We start from the raw sequence: 20,102 nt of genomic DNA, 5'->3' as shown, positions 1-20,102 counted from the left end.
ACGTTAAGATAAACATCGGGGTTTTAACATAAAAATAGAAGTTTCCAGGTCGATAATCGCTGGCTTCCCTGGGTCGGGTTGGGTCGCCGGGGCCCACCTAAGAGTGATTATCGCCTTGCTGATTACATCTTCCAAGATAACCACCCTGATACATGTGAATACATGGCTTCCCCAGAATCGACTGACAACATGGGGACACCTGCACTGAACCTTTGCCCAGCTCTGCACATGTAAAGCCACGGCGATGCATGTGAAGAGACACAAAGAACATTTGGTCATCTCTGCCTTGGGCGGAATAAAGTGTATAAAAACTTGCTGCGAGGCAGCATTCGTGAACTGGGGAGACTCTGACATTCGGGAGGTCAGATCCGTGTGTTCACCCAGCGCCGATCCTGGGCTCGACATGACTCTGTGGTGGTTTTGACGACCGAACTTCAGTCTCGCAGACAAATTAATAAATCTTTGCTAAATTTTCTTATAAGTTTGGCTCACGATTTGGTCATTTATAACAGTGTACTTGAATTACCAGACAAGAAACAGTCACTTTATCTGGTGGGATATTTTAACAAGATGGAATGTTTCTTGGTGCCCTCACTCAGCCATAAAGCTGCTTTTCTGTTTATCCCAAGAAGTCAGCATGTGCAGTTTTCCCATGTGGATATGTTGCTTGGTACCAGGCCCCTGATCCCTTCAGTAATCTATCACAGAATATTTTAGTTTGGAAAGCATCTCTGGAGATTATCTAGGTAAACTTTTAAATTAGATCAGGCTGCACAAGTCTGTCACTTCTAAAGCTTTTGTTTCAGAGTGTGGCTGAACAAAGAAACTCCAAGGATTTTCATGAAGAGAAGATGCAGAATGACATAGTAATTTAGAACAGCATGCACCTTCATTAAGGCAGCAGAACTGCAGCTGTTGCATCAGACCTTTATAATCCCTGACCCCTGCATCTGTGCCACTGGGTTCTAATGTTGGTTCACAGAATTGTAGAATATCCTGAGTTGGAAGAGATCTATAAGGATCCTCAAGTCCCAACTCCTGACTCTGTGCAGGGCACCTGAGAGCATTGTCCAAATGCTTCTTGTACTCTCTCAGGGTTGGTGTTGTGACCATTTCCCTGGGATGCTTGTTCCAGTGCCCAGTCACCCTCTGGGTGAAAAACCTTTTTCTAACATCTGACCTAAGTCCCCTCTGCCTCAGCTTCAGGACATCCCTCGGGTCCTGTCCCTGTCACCAGAGAGAAGACACCAGTGCCTGCTCCCTTGATTCCCACCATGACGAGGTCTCCCCTCAGACTCCAGGCTGAACAGACCAAGTGACCTCAGACACTCCTCATATCCTCCCCTCCAGAGCTTTCACCATCCTCATGGCCTTTCTTTGGTTGTTCTCTAGTAGCTTGATGTGGCAGCGTGTTTCATGAGTTCTATAGTTGTTTCAATTGCAACAGTTAGTGGTTCAATGTTAAATCAGCAAAATGTTTTGATCCTTGCACCCCCGTTTCATGCCCTCACCATGGTTTCTCCCAAGTTGTTTACCCCTAAGTTTTCCCGCCCTTAGCCGCCACTCCCCATGCCTATTTCCCTGCTCCTCCCTCCCTTCCTTCCCTTGTGTGGATCTGTCTATCTAAGCTGAGCTGTCCCCTTCCCTTGTCCATCGACCTAGATCCACCCCTTTTGTTCCCAAATGTTCGATGCCCTGGTTCTAACCGTTGATTTGTTTTAGAGGCTTCCCCCTCCCCTGTGTTAACCCCATTGGTCTTGTTAGATCCCATGCTCCTCTCTGAGTGTTCTCCCATTAGTTATGTGGTGTTCCCACTCCCTAAAGCAGCCCCCTTTAAAAACCCTAGCCGATCACTGTTCCCTTGACACTCCTCCCTGACCCATCTTTGAATAAAGCTCCATTGGACTGCACACGAGTGTCCTCTCCTTTGGTTCTTTCCTTTGGGTTCCTGGTGGTGTCGTGCTGCAGTGTCACCCACGGTGCTGCACCCACTGCCACCTGGAAGACCTCGGTGGAAGCTCAGGGGCAGCCTGTCCTGTGTGCCCCTCTGGTCACTCAGGGAGCTTTGCTAGCCAGCATTCCAACACTCTGTGACTGCAGGAGAGCCACAGTTTATTGTCATCTTTATATGGTGGTTCCTAAAACTGCACGCAGGACTTGAGGTGAGGCCGCAGCAGCTCAGCGCAGGGCAGGACAATCCCCTCCCTCAACACTCACTCCTTATCAGAGGAAAATCATCAGAGATATTTAAATTCATCGAGGTCAATAGCTAACTTACATCCATGTCAATGAGTTCAGAAGCCTGTACTTCTGGTTTCTTCTAAATTCACTGCTGCTTTTCATTAAGGTTTGATTTCAGACTATGAAAATCCTGAGGTCAGGTGGTTTGCATGTACATCTTCAGAGATGAGTCACCAGTGCTCTGTCTGGCAGGGGCTGTCAGCAGCCATGTTCTGCTGCTGCTGCTGCAGAATTCTTCAGCAACTGAAAGTTACAGATACTCAGCACCTTGCAGCTCTCTCCATGATACCTTAGAGAATTTGATCTCTGAGATGCATAAAAAAATAGAAATCCAGAATTTTTTAATTAGCACCTCAACAGAATGTCATGTTCTTCCAAGAAACAATCTCCAATTTAGTAATAGTGGACTACTTTTGAGGACAAAGCCAATTCACATATAAGTACCAGAGGAGTCATTCAATAATTAAAAAATCAAATAGGTAATAAATATAGTAAATTGAGGATATATAATTCTGGCATAAAGGTTATTTACAAAAGTGTAAGAATATATAAAAATATAACATAGAAAGATATCTATGGCAGTTTTAAGATAAAAAGTATTGCATTTGTATTAAGACTGGTTAATATTAATTCAATGCAGAAATGTCAATGTGAATAACAATTTCAACATGTCACGGAAATACAACACCACAGATTAAATGGAATGATGCTATGAAACCTCTAAAACTCGTACTCAAAATGGTTCATGATCTGTCTGTTGAATCACATAAAAATATGAAGAAGTTGTTTAGATAAACATTGCCAGATTTGTATCATTTTTATTTTTTAAATAGTTGCTAGAAGGCACAAGGTACTACCATCAACAAGTTATTCATAATAGAAGTGACAGCAGCAACAGTGGAATTTGCCCCAGCATGTCTGAGGGAGTTCCAGCTGTGGGGAGGAAGGACTGTGCTCTCCAGACTGCCAACCTTCCACATCATCTGTGAGCCTACCCATAGCTCCTGCACACTCCTGCACAGTAAAAGTGGGATCAATAACAAAAGGGAAGGGTTAGCTTAGTCAGAAATGAAACACGAGTTCAGCAAACATTTGGGGATGGCATAAAAGCAGTCCCCTACTCCGCTTGGAAATGTATACATTTTCTGTATATTTCAGTGCATTCTTGGTCTGACTGCAAAACAAGAAAAATTTGCTAATTGTAAGCTATCAAGCATTAGAACTGTACATTTTAGGAATTTCAGGGCAGTGCAGAATCTTGACTAATGCAGCAGCAGTACTGTTGGTCTGTGTTATCAGGCATTTTTTTTTGCCATCTAATTCTCCTGGAATGTGTGATGTACCTGAAGTCACATGCTAGAGTACAAGGAAAATGTTCACTCATTTTTAATATTTTCCACTGGTTAACCACAAACGGTAACAGCAGAGTGCATGTATGAGAACTGGAACATGTACCTCCTCAAGGAGCAAAAATTGCAACATTAAGAGTAGTATATTATTCTTCTCTGCAATGCTTTTAAAAAATTTTGCTCAGAAGATAAAAATGGTTTTATTTCATATGAGAGTCAGTCCAAAAAAACCCCAAAACTTTTAAGATCCCAATTTTAGTCCAAGTAAATTACTTCATTTATTTCACATATCCTTAGCAAAGCAGTATTTTCATCAGTGATACTGGTGGGCAAAGTTTATTGTAGGAGATGTGAATTCTGTGAAATGTGAATTATTGCTCCCATAGTGTCCTCAAGGAGTTAATGGCCCATGCAGGATGTGCAAGATGATGTCAGCATGTAAAAACTTGTGTCCTGCAGCTGGCATTGGGAACTTCTTATTTGTTCCAGCACAGCTACCAGCTAGCTGCCACTTTCCTGGTCTCTGCCACTGGTGCAGGCCTTCTGAATGTCAGATGAATCTGTTATTTCTTTGAGTTTTATTTTCTTTGGCCCTCTTCCTCTGATTCTTTTAGCGTTTCCAACTTTATGTTGTCAGTATTGTGATCGGTGGATGAATTTGGCTTGGATGTGTTCCATCTCAATCTTCTCAGGCTCCTATAGCAGTCTTTTCTGACGTTTTCACTGACCAGAACGTAGATGATTGGATCAGCAATGCTGTTTGCAGTGGCTAAACACAGAAACGCTGTAAAAGTTGAATATATCTTATTTTCAAATGGACATGGGCAGTCCTGATGAAACATAAAGTATATGGCTCTTACTATGAGAACCAGATGATATGGAGCAAAGCAGATCACGAAAATAGTAATAATGGCAATAGCAACATTCTTCACTTTGGCTTTCTCACGACAAGTCAAGCTGCTGCTTCTTTTCGTAGCTCTGAAAATTTTGCAGTTTGTAAAAATCAGGATCAGGAGGGGTATGAAAAATCCAAACAGGAATCTAGCACAGCTGAAATAAGCCAATAATAAGTTAAGGGGCACTGTCTCAAAGCAGGTTTTCACCTCTGTACAGTTTTGCCCATTTTCCATAAAAAATACTGGCATGTGGATTCCTGCAACCACAGTAAAGAGAAAACCAACTATTATGATGGCATTTTTCTGTTGTCTTCTTCCCCTTGATTCCAGAGAATGCACCAGTGCCATGTAACGATCCACAGAGATGCAACACAAAAGCAGAATGCTGATGTAGATACTGCAGAAAAAGATGAATCCTGTTATGCTGCAAGCAGTGTCACCCATGGTCCACTTGTGCCCATTTTGCACATAGATAATCCAGACAGGCAAGGTACATAAATACATCAGGTCACACAATGATAAACTGAAAATGTAGATGGCAACTACTATATTCCTTTTGATTTGTACAAATGCCAGCAGAGAAGTTATGCAATTTGCTGGAAGGCCTATTGCAAAAACAATGCTGTAAACAGCAACCAGAAGTGTCTGACTCTCTTGATAAGGAATTTCTGGGCAAGTGGAGTTACAATTTTCATTTAGACAGTGTTCCATTATTTTTTCTCCAGCTGATATTTCCTAAGAATCAGAAGACAAGGTGGAAAGTTAGCATTGCATCACTTAAAAATATGTCAGTAAAGGTTATGGTCCCATAGGTGCCAACTTGACGTGTTTGTGGAGCAAGTGGAATGGAGGATGTTTGAAAGGTTCCTCCTCAGACATGAACTGAGAAAGAGAGGGTCACAACATCCCTCCACCTCTGAGAGTTGTACTGGATTCTGGTGGCTATGTGGAAGCTCTCTCAAGGGGGATCTGAAGTTTTGTCCCTGGACATAAAATCAACCATCTCCTTTTTGTCAGTTCCCATTCTAAAATCATGCTGTAAATGCTAAAACTGCTATCATTCCTCATGCCAAGTGTCACCTGCACCCAAAATCTCACATGGGGATCAGCCTACAGAAATAAGGCAGATGAAGTTGTGGACCAGCTTAGACATATTTGAAAAAAAAGCTGGGTTCAGTATTGTCCCATCTTCAGAATGACTGGAGAAAAGAATCTTCACTGTTGTGTGGAGAAGATGGCACAGTACTCAGAGCAGTGACAGGACCTGAGGGAATAGCCTGAAGTGGTTTCAGGGAGGTTTAGGCTGGCCATTGCAAAAAGGTTCTTAACACAGAGGGTGCTTGAGCTGGTGTTAACTTATGAGCACAGTGGATGCAGTAAGGGAGGGCTGGTTGTGATGCATTTTTTGTTGCCTCTAAGCATCTGCCACCTTTGGTGGAGGAGGAGGGATCTCTTCTGGGCCACCTACCAATCTGCGGTGTAGAGGAGATAAAAAAGGTGCTTGATTTCAGGGTCAGCAGGGTTCTCTGCCCAAGCCTCGTCTGTGAACTGACATACAGAGCTTGTCCTTGATTCAAAACACGCTTGGTGGTGTGAGAGCTGCTGTACACTGCACACCTCAGAGCTGCTGTACACTGAACACCACAGAGCTGCTGTACACTGAACACCAAAGAGCTGCTGTACACCTGCACACCTCAGAGCTGCTGTATACCTGCACACCACAGAGCTGCTGTACACTGCACACCTCAGAGCTGATGTACGCTGAAAACCTCAGAGCTGCTGTACACTGCACATCACAGAGCTGCTGTACACTGAACGCCACAGAGCTGCTGTACACTGCACACCACAGAGCTGCTGTACACTGAACGCCACAGAGCTGCTGTACACTGCACACCTCAGAGCTGCTGTACACTGAACACCACAGAGCTGCTGTACACCTGCACATCACAGAGCTGCTGTACACTGAACGCCACAGAGCTGCTGTACACTGCACACCACAGAGCTGCTGTACACGTGCACACCACAGAGCTGCTGTACACTGAACACCACAGAGCTGCTGTACACCTGCACACCACAGAGGGCCTTGGAGACCTCCCTTTCTATGGTAAAGCACAACAGGTGAATACAGCTCACAGTCAGGCAGATGGTGGCATCCAGGGCAGGGACATGGCACAAGTCACACACCACCTCAGTTACTCATCAGCTTGTCTACCCCACACACCTCAAAAAAACACCTTCAGGAGTGGTTGAGGGTGCTCTCTCCTTCCCTCCTCCTGCTTTTGCACACTTCTCCTCATCCTGTGCTTGTCTGAATATTCTCATTTCTGTAAGGCTTCCCCCAGAGCAGTCAGTGATGGTGCAAGGCAGCAAACAGTGAAAGAGTTCTGTGGACACATGGCTCCCAATGCTTGTTTGTCTTGCCTCCTCCCCTCCCACTTTTGCTCCAAGTCTCCTTCCCATGCTCAGCACCCTTGAGGGAGCCTCAGGAAGGAGATGCCTGTGACTTTCTAAGCTACCTGCCTGGAGCAGGCATTTTTCCTTGGTGTTTGGCATATAGACTAAGCCACAGGGCTGGGGCTGAGCTGAAGAGACCTTCACATGTAAATGGCTGTCAGCGCCAAGCACGACGCCTCAGCTGACAAAGTGCAGCCATGGGCATGGACCTAGCCTTCAAAAGAAAATCAGGTGCTGAAGGACTGTCCTGTAGCTTTGGCCTGTCAGCTTTGGAGCTGTGGAGGAGGAGTGTTCTAACTCAGAGCCCAATATATGGAAGGAGGAGAGGAGGCCATTTGTTCCACTCCTCACCTCTCCAGGCTCTCAGCCCTGTCCAGGGAAGAGTCTTCTTCCACTGGCCACTGCATCCACCCCCAGTTCAGAGCTTCACTCTCTCCGCTCAGTTCTCCAGGCCTGCAGAGAGGTTTCTCCACAAAGCAGCACTCAGCAGACAATTTATGGCATTTCTCCTGGTGACATTTTCTCTTGTTTTGCCACACCCTTAAGGGGAAGGAAGTAACACCACAATTGTCCACCCTGTGACTAAAGTCGACTTCTTTGTGCCTCTACAGCCCTCTTCAATTGAAAGCATATTCCTGTCTTCTCAGACCTTTAGAGTTTAATAGTTTGATGCTTGGCTCAGCCCAGATGATTCCCAGTTTTTCCTCCGGGATGTCGAGGCTAACCTGCATCTCAAATATTAATTCAAATGGAAACCAGTAATAAGTACACCAGTGAAAAAAACTAGACACCATTTTCTATTAATATTTGTGATGATCAGCCTTGGTTTGAACACCAGAACTCAAGAGATTTATCACACCCGGCAATTTTCAAGCATTTATAAAGGGTAAAATGTAGTGATGATGACATGGATGAGCAATATCTAAGAAAGCATTTGTGAGACACAAACTGTTCCAGTGAGTTATCTTTGCTGCCCTGAATCCTTCAGTTGAGCAAGCCTCTCCACAGTAGCTGTTTTACCTTTTATGGCCTGTCCTGATCTGGTAGGTCTCACCAATCATAGGTGTTACAGCTGATGTATGTTGCATCAGCAGCTCAGTGTATTTTTATCAGCACTCTGAGGCTTCTTGCTCTGAGAGCGTCACTGCACGAGACATACCACAGGTATCACGTGCACCTTTCTCACCTTCAAGATGTGCGAAACATCTCACCTTCCAGAACAGAGAGATCACGAAGCATCTAAGCAAAAATCACTGGGAGATGGGGTAATCTGCTAAGATTTGCTGCGTGCCTTCTCTGTATTTACACTCTTACATTTCTAATATTCTTATGTTGTCTCCATGCTGTTAGACAACTAGATAATTACATTTCGTACTCCTAAAATGCAGTGGCTCCTGCTGCTCATTTGGGCCAGTTGCATTAATCTTTTCTCAAGAAAAGTCTTTTCAGTAACACTGAAGTGAAAAAAAAAAAAAGGGAAATGAAAACAAGCGGGAAAGCAAAAGGCTTTACTTTTTTTTTTTTGTTGTTGTTTGTGTATGAACTACTCATGTGAAACTGTTTAAGTTTCCAAAAGAGAAGTTGAAGTGATAAGAATAGTCACTATTAGAAAAAGTAAAAAAAGAAAATTACAGTTATGGTTACAAGGCAGAGAGGGATAAGTCAAAAAAAAAGCACAGTATAGGACAGAGACTGGTTGGAAGTCTTTGGAGTAAGTCATCTGAGAGACACAGGAACAGGAGAAAAAAAAAGGACACAGTAAAATCCATAACATGAGTACAATTACATGAGCAAAGCACATTAATTAATGTATATTTTATTTTCTAATATTTTTCTGATCATCCATGTCTTCCAGGCATTATTGTTAGAGCCAAAAGTTTTGAGGAGTTTATGAGGATATTAGGAACAACGTGAAACAACCATCACCTCTGTGATGGTTAAAATGAAAACAAACTTTCCCTTCACACTTTCCTTCCTGTCCCCAATATCTGTAGAGGAAAACAACCTGAGTGTCTCAAACCATAAATCAGCGTTCAGTGAAAGAGGACCTGAGTTTCTCCTGAGGGATTTTGTGTGCTTTCCTGGGTAGAATGTGGTGCTGGAAGGGTTTGACACGAGGGTGCCAGCAGGACGTCAGTTGGACACTCAGATCTATATTGAAACACATCAGTTCCCAGATGTGACATTTCTGCTGCCTACAGTGTCACCAGCAGTGTCACTCCTCCAACGTCTGAACCTGGGCTTCTCCTCATGCAGAACTTACAGTAATTGCCTGAAAATTATCAACTGATAATCTTTATTGATAATCAACTGATAAACTTTTGTGTCCCTTAACTTGAAACTAAGGAATTGCTGTGCTATTTGCTCTGCTGTTCTTGAAGGAAGGAAAAATGTTTATGGTGTCTTTGAATGGAAACAGATCATGGCCCATATGCCCAGCAAGTCAGTGAACTGCTTTATTTTTTTTTTCCATTATTAATTTAAACAAATTAGCAAATTAAGTTACTCCTGTAAGCAACTCTCACCATAAAAAGGAGAAACAGCCGTGGCTGCACTTGGTTACCCATCAGACCAATCATTTTTACTGACACACACAACACAGTGAGATTTGAAACGGAATAGTTTGAAATTTGAACATAAACCCATTTTCAAGCAACATGGTTTCAAATTTGAACATAATATATGAATATATAATCTTGGCACAATATAGTTTCAAAATTCTGTTTAGGAAAAAAAAGCCTTTTGAGGCTATCCTGGCAATCCAGCCTGAGCACAATTCTATCCTAAAATATCTTTCTTCCACTGGCGGAGCAGATGATCCCTCTCTTGCCTAGTGCTGGTTAAAACAAGTTTCAGCGTTTGTAGCTGAAAGCAGCAATACCCTGGGATTAGCTACACAGCCTTTATATTTAATTCTGTGTTGCAGATATGAGATGTAATGCAGATATAAGCAGTTATTTTGCATCATATTACAAAGATATTAATATGAAGTTAATAATAAATATAAAAATAAAGAAGGTGCATGGTAGAAGAGAGAAGTTATTAATCAATTGCCTTTCAGGAAGGGAGGAGCTCAGCAGTCTTTCCTGAGGAGGGAAAGATACTTGATTTACCTCAAGATAACACTGTTCATAGCTGTGAACTCTCAATGACTGTAGATTTTTATCACATAAATCCATACATCCACTTCCCCCTTTCCACAATGTAGAAATCCCACAATAGTACTAAATGTGCTAATTTGCTCAAATGAGCAGCTGTGGTATTACTAAGAGGAACTGTCATAATTCAGGTTTGAATTATGAGGCCCAGTTTTAAAAAGTGATTCTTCCTTAATCTGGGTGTCCTAGTGCCATGGTACCTGGAGGAGGACTGCACAGGAGAGAAGAATGTCTGGTGGGTGAGGGAGAAATGTTGACAAAAGATCCTTGTACTGGGTTTAAGACCACGTTATTCAACGTACATAAAAGCAGATAAAACTGCTTAAACATTGTAGGTAGAGGAAGTTCACAGGTGAGAAATAGACCCCAAAATCCACCTGTACCAGGGGACTTCGGTTTCATGATTCAAAGACTATGAGTCAGGATTTTGTGACTTCAGACCTATCAAAGTTTCTCAGTCCTCCCTGAGAGCATCTCAGAGTGCAGCTATTGCAGGGCAGATTTACTCCCTGGTACCCACCAGCTTGTGTGGAAAAGATCCCAGAGCCAGAGGAATGGCTCCATGGCCAGGAGAAGCAACAGGAAGCCCAGAAAGGCTGTCATAAATTTGGGGCTAAAGTGTAAAGCCTGTCAAGTCAAAAGGCTGAGGTAAGTGTAGGTGTTGGAGCAGCAGCAGTGAAAGTGAGCAACTGAGAGCAGCTCTGCTTCACACCTCACCACACCTGAAACCACCAAGCACTCAATGTTTCCCTAAAGCTACTGCAGCTTAATTGGTGACCTTGTCATCAGGGGCTAGTTGTATATAGCTTCTGTTAATTAAGTGGCCAATTTGGAAACCCAGCTGACCAAACTTTCCTACTGGCTTGTGCTGGAGCTACGAAGTTTTAGAAGAAGAGGATGAGAGTGGTGATTCCCATTCCTGTCTCCTGCATCAGGGTGCTCAAGGATGCTGAAGCACAGCCAAGTTCCAGCAGATTTGGCACTAAGGGTATAGAAGTGGATGGATACTGCTCTGGATTACTAAAAGAACAGGCTGGGATGTTGGAGAACAGGCTGGGATATCAGGGAACAGGATGTTTTAACAAGGTGAGGAGGTCTGGCTGTGCTGACACACTGTCAGAGATGAATGTGTTTTATTGCCAGGTTTAAGGAAAATTTGACTTCAAGCAGCTGAGCAAAGAAGCACCAAGACCTCTGTCCAAACCCACCAGTGTACCCCTTAAAAAGAGGTGCTTTGTTATCCTTTAGATTTTAGGATTTCCCCAGAACTGCTGATATCATCCTCCTTATTCCTGGCCTCCAGGCCTTCAAACAGGAGACTCCTGCTAAATCTCTGGCACCTGCAGTGAGAAACACACTAAGAGCCATAGAAAGGCCCAGTCCAGAGCCATATCCACCCCAACCTACTGTGACTCAAAATCATCTCTGGGATCAGAATATGTTCAGCAACTGAACATATTCATAACCAAACACATCTGATCAAACTCCCAAATCCACAAGTGTCCCCTCTTTCCTTCACTGCCACCTTCACTGCAATCATTACAGTCACAGGGATCACAGGCTCTTTCTGCATCCCCAAAATGCATTTGTCTCTTTCATCCCCGTTAAATCCCCCAGTCAGAGCATGGCTTAACTGTGCTGCAAAGAGTGAGCACAGATAGGATGGCTTCTTTTTCCAGGAGTGGGAAAATCTGAAGATAGTGTTGGGCTTTGACCTTGTGGCAGTAGATTGTCTGTCCCTGATGGGAATCTTGGCCCTGCCCTCGTGGGTCTCTATGGAAGCTGCTGTGGTGGCATCATCAGTACTAAAGATGGTGCTGGGGAAAAACAGAGCGGAGAGTTGCTCAAAATAATTTAATGATCTGTTAAACCTGGGCTCACTGACATAATGACTGGTACTGACCAGTTTAGGTTGTTTCATCTTAAAATTGTTTTACTTTTGTCTAAAGTGGATGTCTCTGAGCAAGTAGGGTTTGTAAAGCCTTGCAAAAACCATGGTGCCTTTTTTTACTTGAAACAATCCTATTTTTAACAGTGCCTACAAATAGTATTTGTAACAGTGCTCTGAACTTAGACACAAATATTTCCTCCTTCTCCATTTACTGTGAAACACAATTTCTTTGTTCCTTTTTGCCCTCTGATTTGCTCTCAACTAATTGGAGAACTTCCATTTTGCTTTTTGACATCTAGGTCACCTCCTGTAGCTACCTTACCATACCAACAGCAGGGCTTTCCTCTTAAGATTTAGTGATACCAAAATAAAGGCCCAAAGGTTCCTCTTTGCATGTACACACACCTCTGACATCTCTGTGGGCACACTCACTTCTGCCAATCTGTGGTATTTTGTCTGAGTTGTCATCTCTGATCTCTTCTGGATCTTTATACACCTACCACAATGAGCACTTTTGTTTGTTGGCACAATTTGGGAATATACTGGAAGATGTTAATGTAAAAATCCCAGTAAGGAGACATTTCCCAAAGCATCCTGACACTTGACAGCAAAATTATTTGTATGATCATGGTGAGGCTGTCGGATCAGTGTCTCCCAAGAGGACTGGGAAACGCTGAACCTGAAAGAGCCATCTGCACTTTCAGGCAGAAATCTGTGCAGAGGGGGTGCCCAATTCAAATTAAATTTCTTTAAATATTCTTTAAATTTCTCTAAATATAGTGTCCTGTGTAGAGAACTTTGAAAAACTTCTCAGAAGAAAATCAGTCTTGCCCATTGTGTGCTAATGAGCACAATAAGTGGGTTTTTTGGTTTTGTTGGGTTTTTCTTTGGTGGGGAGGGGAGTTTTGGTTTTTTTTTTACTTTCTTTTGGGTTTTTTTTTGTTTCTCCCCTACACCCCTCTTTCCCACAACGAAGTTGTTGGAAGTTAAAGAGCTGCTGGTTTAGAGGCAGCAGCAGATCTAAATGGGATTATGAGAAAGACAGGTTTAAAATAAACCCAGATGCTCTTTGGTCTTTGGAAAAGTAGTCAACTCTGAAAATATTTGACAAAAAAAAAGTTAATTTAAACTCCAGTTAGCCTCCACATCCCTGAGTGCCAGATATCAGCAGTGCTGTGGGAATAAAAGTTGGAGAAAAAGAAGGAATGTAGTGTATCCAATTAGTCTTTATAGACCAGCAGGTAACCATCAAGGTAAACTTGACATTTAAATGCCTACCTTGGTTTTCCAGCAGAGTAAGGATGAGAGGAAAGGCTGGATGTGAATTCTTCTGAAAAGAAACCCAGCATTCATATTTCTATTATAATTCTGCATTCATGGCTCATGCACTGCAGCAATAGCTAAAGCTCACCTCACAGCAACCTCTATTCTGCCAAAATCCTTCAATTCTAGTAATCATCTATCCCTGACTGGAACTGAAGTTCATTTTTAAGATAAATATGTTTTTTGTAGGAAAGGGAGTTTATAAGGAAGACAGGTAGGAGGGGCTGCATCAACTGCAATTAATTATTACAAACCCAGGCACTACATCAGTCACAAGGAGACTCAGACTGTGGTGAGGCATCAACACAATCTGCATTTCTTGAGCACAGACACGCGACACGGAGAAACAGTGACCAGAACAGAACAAAGGGAAACCCTGCCAAATAGAAGCAATGCCTTGACTCAGAGATGGAACACTTACCTTTTTTTTCCCTTTTTTTGCCCTGGTTTTCACAGAGGAGACGATGGAGTGCTCCAGCTCGTGCCGTGCTCAGAGGCTGCTCTGAGCTGGAGGAAGTAGCTGACGATACCACGTGCAGTCCTGAGTGCTGTGAGCTAAGAGAGCTTCTGTGGGCACAACTTCATCAGAGTCCCCAAAAGTGTGTCACTTCTAGCTGGGTGTGCACAGAAAGCAGAGGCTGCCCAGTGCCGGCAGAGCACCTAGGAGGAGAAGCAGCCTTAAAAATTGTTTGCTGTCAAATTCTGTCATTTGTACAGAATTGTACAAGCGTGGGAGGTTGGGAGGTTGTACAGCAAGTGGGAGGTTGCTTTGGTGACTGCCAGGCTCTTGTTTGGGCTCCTGTTCTGGATGTGCACCTAACTCACTGCAAACATGCCCCAGAGAGACAAGGGACTGATGAACTGCCCCAAGCCCTTGGCTCCTTGGGGCAGAGCTGATTCCTACAGTGGAGGAAATTCCCACTCTATGTGTGAATTGGCTGGGTATTGAAAAATGGGAAACAGTGTTAGAGCCCAATAAATGGTGTGGTGATAGAAGGGAAAGCCTATTCTGGTGCCAGCTGGGATAGAAAAGGCTGAGAATGCTAAAGGAGATTTGGTGGTGGTTTAAACACCTTCTAGAAGTAGAATTGAGTTGCAGGAGTTCCTTAATAGCAAAGAGCATTGATTAGAAGGACCATATGATCTTTACCAAGTGCCCTAGTTCAGTCTTTATGTGAGGGAGGAAGAAGACCCCAATATTACAGTGCCAGTATGTGAGACCTGTTGCCTGTGGTTTTGCAGATGCTGTGTGTGACTCAGTCAAAGTTAGTTATGACCTACAGGCAACTTCTCCATCATCTCCTACCAGTTCCACTTTCATTGAGGTGCTCACAGGACCCCACGAGGGTCTGTCAGTGCTTGTAGACTGCTGAGGGCTAAGGAGGACAGGAAGGAACTGTAGGGTGGCAACCCAAGGTAAGCAGAAAACTGAATTTACTTTTGGTATCTGTATTGAAAGTGAAACATTTATTCTGAAAATTAAAGAAATGCTTGGTATGTACTTTCATTCTGGTGTAAAAAGGTTACTTTGGTTCTGTTCTGGAGGAGGCTTCTGGAGATGGGTCTTTCTGTAAAGAGCAGTTTATTCTCAGGAACCAGAAGGAATTGGGGAAACAAGAGGCTGAAGCTGGTTTCCGTCTGTGGAGGAGAAGAGGTGAAATTTCTGTCTGTACCAGCTCAGCTTGACTGAACATACTGCTGGAACCTGTCTGTGCACTGCCTCAAATGTGTGATTTCATGTTGTTCCTTCTCTGTGTAGAAATCAAACCCATAGGAAAACACAATGAAGGAATAATGTTTCTGAGATGACTACAGTTGATTTGTCTCTGTGCCTGTCTTTCATTCAGACATGGGGGATAGAAAAGAGCAGAGTGCTCTGAGACCTGAAGAACAGGAGTTCTCACAGAGACCAGAGGCTCTTCTGTGGTATTTGTCATGTACCAGCTCACGGTTCCCATTTGGCTGCAATCAGCTGTGGGGTCAAATACCTGCCTGATTGTTTTCTCCATGATGTTGGGTTTAGGATAGTCAAAGACACATTTGCATTTTCCAAGTGGATTTAATGATGAAACTTTGAAAATTGCATGATCCTCTGTAGGGAAATGAAAGATGAGACATCTCTGTGCCCTTGAATCTTCCAGTCTCTGTTCCACGGCATATGAAAATGCTCTATGTTAATGTCATCTTCCCCTGGTTGTGACCAACAAGAACCTATAAATGGAGGAAATGTCAGATCATCTGCCTCTCCTTTCTCCACCTGCAACTGAATACAGGGTTGTGTCATATATTGCAAAAGATTACCCAGGAAAACAATTTTGTACAGTTGTGCATCTTTTGTGTAGGTAACCAATGTTCTTTTTTTCTTTTGGAAAATGAGAGAATATGGCTTTAAATTTACAGCATGGGAAGTGAGGAAATGAAAACAGTATCTTGAAGTACAGGTCTTAGGAAACAGCCAAATGTGTGTCTCTTTGCCTGTTACCAGGCAGTGCACTGAAGGGGAACAGAGCTGCAACCTGTCTGGGGAGTGCAGCATATACAGGATGGCAAAAAGGACTTTGTTAATCATGAGCAAGGCAGGGAAGTGCCCAAGAATCTCTAGGACAGCAGTGTCCAAGGGCTAAGAAGCACTGAGCACTGAATTCTGCTCTGTTGTGGCCAAAGCACTGTATGAGTGCCCCTGCACTGGTGTGATCCACAGCTGTGCCTGGCATAGAATCTCAGCAGCCTGGGCTATCTGTGAGAGTGACTGTGATGCTGTTGGTTTGGCACAGAGACAAAAGCTGGCCATGGTGCTTTTTTTCCATATCAGTCTATATCAGGATCAACCACAGGATGTGTTACACTCTGCTAAAACTGAAGCTCCACTTCCTCACAGTCATTTCGTACCTGCAGAGTATTTCTCTTACACACGAGGTGCAGGCACGTACCCCCCTGGCAGCCAGGCCAGCTGAGTGGCAAAACCATTGAGCTGAGCCAGCACAGAGCTTATAAGGATTTCTGTCTGACCATGCACACCCAATCCATAGCATGCAGTCTGCAGGGAATGCACACAAGTCTTGCTGCTGGAAATGAAAAACATGGGGCTGTCAGTTGCTAAGATTTTTGGTTCAGTGGCTTTCCTGCATGTGATGGGTGGGATGACACAGTCAGATTTTTGCTGCTTAGTCAATCTGCATAAATCCTTGCATTTCATATCTGTGTTGGAAAGCCCTCCTGCTTCAAGTTTGCTTGGTTTTGTGAGTGGTGTGTAGAAATTTGGCAGTTCTCCTTTTTCACCGGTGTAGTGATGTACTGTGTGCCTCCACTAAGTTGAATGTGACTGATCATGCCCTCATCAAGGAAAGGTCTCTCACTCTGAAAAGCTCTACCTGTGTTTGACAGTCCTACCCTGTCCCATGCTGGGATTGATATGGTCCCTATCAGGAGCTTGCTGGCAGAGCACAGCTGGTTGTCACACAGAGCTTCTGAGAGACTTGTCTGGGATAACAACAGCTTTATCCTCTGATAGTAAGAGTGGAGAGGTGCCAGTCTGTACCTTGGAGTCCTTGGGATGAGGTGGGGCTATATCTGACAGCTTTTTTGGGTCACTCTGCTGTCAGTGGTGTGGCTGAAGCTGGCACACGAGTGTGCTGCTGCAGCTCAGGGAATTTGGCTCCAAACTTTGAATTCAGTCTCCGGACATGTATGCTCCCAAGCATCCCAGCCCATCCACTTTGTCCTTTTGTTCAGCTCCAGCTGTCAGAATAAAAGGAAACTGAAAACATGATGAGTTAGCAGGCACCCATTACTACCTGCCACGCCGGGCTCGGCTCTGCTGCTCACGCTGCACGTGCAGCCCTGTGACCCCAGATTTGTCTGGTTTTCCTTCTTATACTGAGAAATTCTTCTCTTATACTGAGAAACCCTAACACCCCCACAGGGGTAGAAAGGTTACAGTTGTTAGCACATGGGGAGGAAAAGGGTGCGGTTCAGAGAATACCCAATTAGAATTTTTTTTACAAACTCAAAGCAGTGGCAGTGCTGGGCCAAAACCTGAAATTGGTTTAACTCTCACAGATCAGAGAGGAGTTCAAGCTGGTTTTGCATCTTGTGCAAAAGGCTAATATGGCTACCCCGAGCTCTGTGCTACTGCAGGGCTCTTATATTTTTGGATATTAAATCTCGAGTTAATACAAAAACTGTGTCAACCATGGAAACAAAGTCATAAAATTCATCCTCCCATTCCAAATCCCAAGGGAGCGGAGTGGCTGAAGGACAAGGAGTTGACATACACAGCAGTGCCTTGGACAAACCTGGAGTTCAGATAAACCAAATCTCACTCAAACACTCTGCCATAAATCTAAAAATTTTTGACCATTGTTCTCGCCTTAGGCTCTGTAAAAAGGCTCCTGTGATAGGAGAGGGGAATAACAAACCAGATGATATAACATAAACTATTCAGTGCAATATAAAGACTACTCAGTGCAAAACAACAACTAAATAAACTATTTAGTGCAGCGGTTTGCTGTGCAGCCAGGCTGGACTGGCTGATGCAGCAGGGATTCAAAGGGATTTGGTGTCTGCATTGCATCAGCTCCTCCTGCTGTGGTCAGGGACCCTGGCTGCCAGCTCTCCAAGGCAGAGATCCCAGCTGTCCACCCTGCAGAGCTGCACCAAAGCCCCACAGGTGGGTGGCTGTAGGAAGCTGGTACCCTGCAGGATGTCACAGGGCTGGCAGGTGCCTGTGGGTGACCCCACGTCTGTGCAGGGGCTCAGCACTGAGGGCCACCTCAGAGAAAAGCCGCAGACAGGAAAGCAGGAAATGTTTTGCAGAACAGAGATAACATAGAAATAATGCTCTGTAAATGGTTTGATTTACTGATTTACATGTTCAGGGGCTGCCATGTAAGCACACAGGAAAAGGAAATGGAACAGAGGAGGAGGGGGAGGAAAAAGCCAAGAGGACAACAAAAAGGGCTGGCAGGTTTAATTTGGAACAGGACTTGATGTACTGGGTTTTCTCCTGAGCATGGTGTGTTGTGGAAACCTGCAGTCACACATGGACACTCAGGATTGTGAGCCCTTTGGTTCAAAAGGATGTCTGTCTTTATAAAAATGGGCAACTTACATCATCTTGGGGTCCTGCACTCTGAATTGACTGCTGTGTACAGCTGGAATCACCCTGAGCACACCAGACCTTATCAGTTCCTGAGCCACTGATCTGAACTTCAGCTGTGCAATGGAGGAGTCACAGAGGGTAGAGTTGTGAGCCCTGTGCTCTGTTGCTCAGATTTTCTCAAGAAAAGAAGACTTCAAAGGTCTCAGTGACTTCCTTTGGGGTGAACCCTCCCTTAGCCTCAGCCAGCAGTGGGGTGCACACTCCTGCCAGCAGCAGGTCTGTCTGCTGAACCCTGTGCACAAGTGATTTGTGTGAGCCTTTGCCAGACTTTTTGTGATCCACCTGTCTGCACCTCAGTGGGGAAGCTCACAGACCTGGGCAGGTATTGTGGTATTGTATTTACAGGGTGCCCCCTGGCAGGAAGGAATGATGAATCTGACTACATGTTCTAGAAGGCTAATTTATTATTTTATAACACTATATTATATTAAAGAATACTAAACTCAGCTATACTAAAGAATACAGAAAGGATAAGTATCCAGAAGGCTAAAAAGATACTAAAGAAAACTTGTGACTCCTCCCAGAGTCTCGACACAGCCTGACCCTGATAAGTCAAAGGGTCTTTGGCCACAGCCTGGCCAATAAGTCAAAACAATTCACATGAAACCAATGAAACAATCTCCAGTTGGATAAACAATCTCCAAACACATTCCACATGTGAGCACAACACAGGAGAAGCAAATGAGATAAGAATTTGTTTTCCTTTTTCTCTGAGGCTTCTCAACTTCCCAGGAGAAAATCCTGGGTGAAGGTCTTTTTCAGAAAATATGACTGTGACAGGCAGGCTCTACTTTACAATTATTTGTTTCTTAATTTGGTCACTTCCTTTGTGTCACTGACCTCCAGTGGGGAAACTGAGGCTCATATGTGGGTGGTGAGCTGGGTGATGATTCCACTCTGCAGTGGCCAGGCCCTGGAGCCATCTCCTGCAGTTGGATGGTTCCCTCTGATGTCTTTTTTGAGGCATCTCCTCTGAGTCTTGGGAGGTGCTGGTGGGTGTGAAAGACTCTGCTGGAATCATAGAATAGAATCAGTTAGGTTGGAAAAGACCTCTAAGATCATCCAGTCCAACTGTTAAACCAGCACTGCCAACTTTGCCGCCAAACCATGTCCCTAAGTTCCACAATCACACATTTTTGAGTGCCTTCAGTGAAGAGTTCAAAAAATGTATTGTTATAAGCAACTTAATGTTTTGAAGGAAAATTCCCTGATGTTGGTATGATATTAAGCCTCCAACTAAAGTGAAAGATTTAGTGGGGCATATATTTGGAGATACTTGCTTCACTTTTTCTCAGATAAATTCCCTGATACAGTCTGAAAAAGGAAGTATGGTCTTTCTTGAGATTTTTATGTATGCATACACCCTGAGGAGAAAGAAAATCCAAGCTTTTCCCCCTCCTTTCCCACCAATTTTTCAGATCCTCTTACTCCATCATAATAACAGAACAGACAACAGAAAAATCTACTGGAAATCACCCTTGGAAACACTGACTTTTGAGCTCTGGCACATTTTTTTCAATATAAATATATCTTGCTATAAATTGGTCTTCCTATAGACACCTGGGATTTTGTTCTGTGTTCAGCAGTTTGGTTTCACTTAAACAATGAATTTACAGCCTCATTTTCCAA

General features: G+C 43.8%; 1 protein-coding gene across 1 annotated transcript; it reads right to left on the bottom strand.

Annotated features, from left to right (window-relative positions):
- Nucleotides 1-4,168: 4,168 nt before the first annotated feature.
- On the bottom strand, nt 4,169-13,792 carry GPR132 (G protein-coupled receptor 132). The gene is made up of 2 exons (XM_064716050.1): nt 13,734-13,792; nt 4,169-5,221 (listed from the first exon to the last, which is right to left on the bottom strand). Exon 2 carries the CDS (start codon nt 5,195-5,197, stop codon nt 4,169-4,171), a length of 1,029 nt encoding a protein of 342 aa, XP_064572120.1. The 5' UTR covers nt 5,198-5,221; nt 13,734-13,792.
- Between the last annotated feature and the right edge of the window lie 6,310 nt (nt 13,793-20,102).

This window comes from Zonotrichia leucophrys, chromosome 5 (genome assembly GCF_028769735.1).
Source record: "Zonotrichia leucophrys gambelii isolate GWCS_2022_RI chromosome 5, RI_Zleu_2.0, whole genome shotgun sequence".
In the NCBI taxonomy this organism is placed as follows: Eukaryota; Metazoa; Chordata; class Aves; order Passeriformes; family Passerellidae; genus Zonotrichia; species Zonotrichia leucophrys.
The sequence above is the reverse complement of the archived record's forward strand: the minus strand, read 5'-3'. Positions and strand labels throughout refer to the sequence as shown.

What these genes read in the sequence shown, in the direction of transcription:
- GPR132 (XM_064716050.1), bottom strand. Translation starts at nt 5,197, where the DNA reads ATGGAACACTGTCTAAATGAAAATTGTAACTCCACTTGCCCAGAAATT.